The 2,500-nt window shown below is 39.6% G+C and overlaps 1 protein-coding gene across 13 annotated transcripts in view; it reads left to right on the top strand.

The window, feature by feature from the left end:
* The window catches only part of LOC122245868 (TOX high mobility group box family member 4-A), a 1,066,433-nt gene that overhangs the window by 800,370 nt on the left and 263,563 nt on the right, over positions 1–2,500 (top strand). For 8 of the 13 annotated variants that reach the window (XM_086540811.1, XM_086540804.1, XM_086540805.1 and 5 more), the window contains one exon: positions 2,124–2,151. The exons of the other annotated variants lie outside the window; for them this stretch is intronic. Coding sequence is in view for 4 of the 8 variants with exons in the window: in XM_086540803.1 (XP_086396929.1) it covers positions 2,124–2,151 (28 nt within the window). In the remaining 4 variants the exon portion in view is untranslated. The remainder of the gene's footprint in view (positions 1–2,123; positions 2,152–2,500) is intronic. 13 annotated transcript variants of the gene reach the window in all.

Raw genomic sequence — 2,500 nt, 5'->3', positions numbered from 1 at the left:
TAACGGGAGGGAGGGCAAGGGATCAGAGAGAGATCGTAACATGTAGGACTGGCAGAGGGAGAGTGAATCGAGGGGTAATGGTATGTTATGGGTTGTTGAAGGGACTTGGGGATAGGAGGAAATTGTAAAGCGGATGAGTTTACAGGGAGAGAGAGAGAGAGAGAGAGAGAGAGAGAGAGAGAGAGAGAGAGAGAGAGAGAGAGAGAGAGAGAGAGAGAGAGAGAGAGAGAGAGAGAGAGAGTATACGAATGGAGAGAGAAAGAGCGAATTAGTAGATGAGTTTAGAGAGAGAAAGAGAGAGCAGCGAGAGACATACTGACAGACGACATACAGACAGCGAAGGGGAGGGATAGGATACGAACGATAATGCGGAGGATGAAGTCTGAGAAGGATGCAGAGTCAGAAGAGGAAATGTGTCAGGGAGAGAGGGTGGGGTTCAGGAGGGGGAAGAGAGGGAGAGGGAGAGGGAGAGAGGGAAAGGGGTTGAGGGCGGTATTGGTGTTCATAGCGGATGAGGGGATGTTTTGTCGTGGGTGTGACGAGAACTTGTTCAGAATATGTTCAAGCATTTCTAGGAATATATTTCATTTTAGTTTCTGTGAGTTTTCGAAGAATTGGACCAGAAAAAAATGTATATATATTTACGTAAGATGTGTCCCATGAGTGTTGTATTTGTCTCCATCTTTCCTTGGCTCTAAACAGCAAAATTCAGTCCTGAAAAATACAACATAAATATAGATCAAGTATCCGACCATGCAGTATTCTGTGTTCACATTTATTAGGATATTAACGATCGGCAAGTTAAGAAAACGAAAATTACAAGACCGGTTGTCGACATCCCATTTTCTGTGGAGAAGATATGAGGAAACTTTGGACACTATATCCATTGATGCGACCGATTTATTTATTCGTAAACTAAGAAATCAGACCAATACAATTTTTTTTAGTATGTTATTTATACGTAGGGATTTATTATTGTGTAAGGATCCTCGATAAAAACCTTGTTTGGTAGTTGAGGCATTTGTCTCCCTTGGCTTGGAACTTGCTGATAACATGGGGGGCTGAAATGTCAAGTTGAAGCCTGAAATCGAAGGAAATGAATAAATATATATATAAAAGAAATGGAATTTAAGCGTTTTTATTTCTTTTCTTCTATTATATTATCTCTCATGAAATAGTGCGACACAGGGAGATTTAGTATTATTTGTACGTAAATTTATGAAATAATGCTTTTATTCTGTTAGATATATATCGCTCAATGTTCATAATTTTTATATCTACAGGATCAACCATGATATCATTGTATTTCATATTTAATACGTCCATCAGTTCTTCGTGAGTATAAATCCATATTCTTGAACTTAAAAGATAAATAGATCACAACAAAACTAAGAAGTTTTTTTTTAATGTCATCCAATGTTAAATACATTACTTGAATATATATTTTTTTATGATTGATCTTCAGCCATTGAGGTTTAAACCTCACATAGACATACCGGCAAGGGTTTATTTATCATGTTTTCTGTGGATTATTAATCCGGGCCGCTCCAAACTTTGATAACTTGTCAGATTCGAGTTAAGCTATAATTTGTTTGTTTTGATTAACCTGCGTAATCACATCATGGGTTTAGCAGACTCCGTGTGATGGGGATGTAGAGGGGGTATGGGGAGGGAGGAGGGGGTTGAGTGTGGTCACGTACCTCCGTAGGAGACACATGACCTCGTGCGTAATTGATTCGTAATTTCGTTTTTTTGTGGTGTTTGGTCGGCTGTTTAATGCCTTTGGAGGCGTGTGTGTTTTGATTTGATTCATGATTTTCATTGTTATGTGCGTCTTTCCGTTACTAACTCTCACTCCCTCCCTCCCTCCCTTCTTTTCCCTCACCCATATATATATATATATATATATATATATATATATATATATATATATATATATATATATATATATGTATAACCTTATCTTTCTGTGTATGCGCGTTAGTAAATGTGCATATTCGCATATGTATATATCTATGTATTTCTTTCAATGTGTATAGATAGACATGTTCCAGTTGCTCTCTCCCATGTCATCAACCACATGAATTGAACATGACTTAATTTCATGCATTTCTCTTCCACAGGTCAGTGTTTGCACCTCCGAGATCTCAGGTCAGTGTATATCCCGCTTCGGTGCCGCTTGGTGTGGAATATTTTGGTATGATGTTTCCCTTTCATTTTACGTCATCCGGGAGATGTGGATGTTTTAAGATTCTTAAAGACTCCATTTTTTCTGAGTTCACTTCCCCCTTTTTTTTAGAGAGAGAGAGAGGGGAGGGGGGATAGGTATGGGTGGACTAATGAAGGGGAAATGGGTAAAAGGGGGAGGAGGGTAAAGGGGCAAGAGGATGATTTAAGGGAAGGAGAAAGGGAGGGGAAAGGGTTCGGGGAGATATTGGCCAAGGAAGAGGAAAGGAGGAGGGGTAGAGGGGGGTGGTTATGATACCCCCACCCCCACCCT

The sequence above is a fragment of the Penaeus japonicus genome, unplaced genomic scaffold, assembly GCF_977035675.1.
Source record: "Penaeus japonicus unplaced genomic scaffold, GWHDUDI00000001_assembly GWHDUDI00000010, whole genome shotgun sequence".
NCBI lineage: Eukaryota > Metazoa > Arthropoda > Malacostraca > Decapoda > Penaeidae > Penaeus > Penaeus japonicus.
This window is presented reverse-complemented; position numbering and strand designations above follow the sequence as displayed.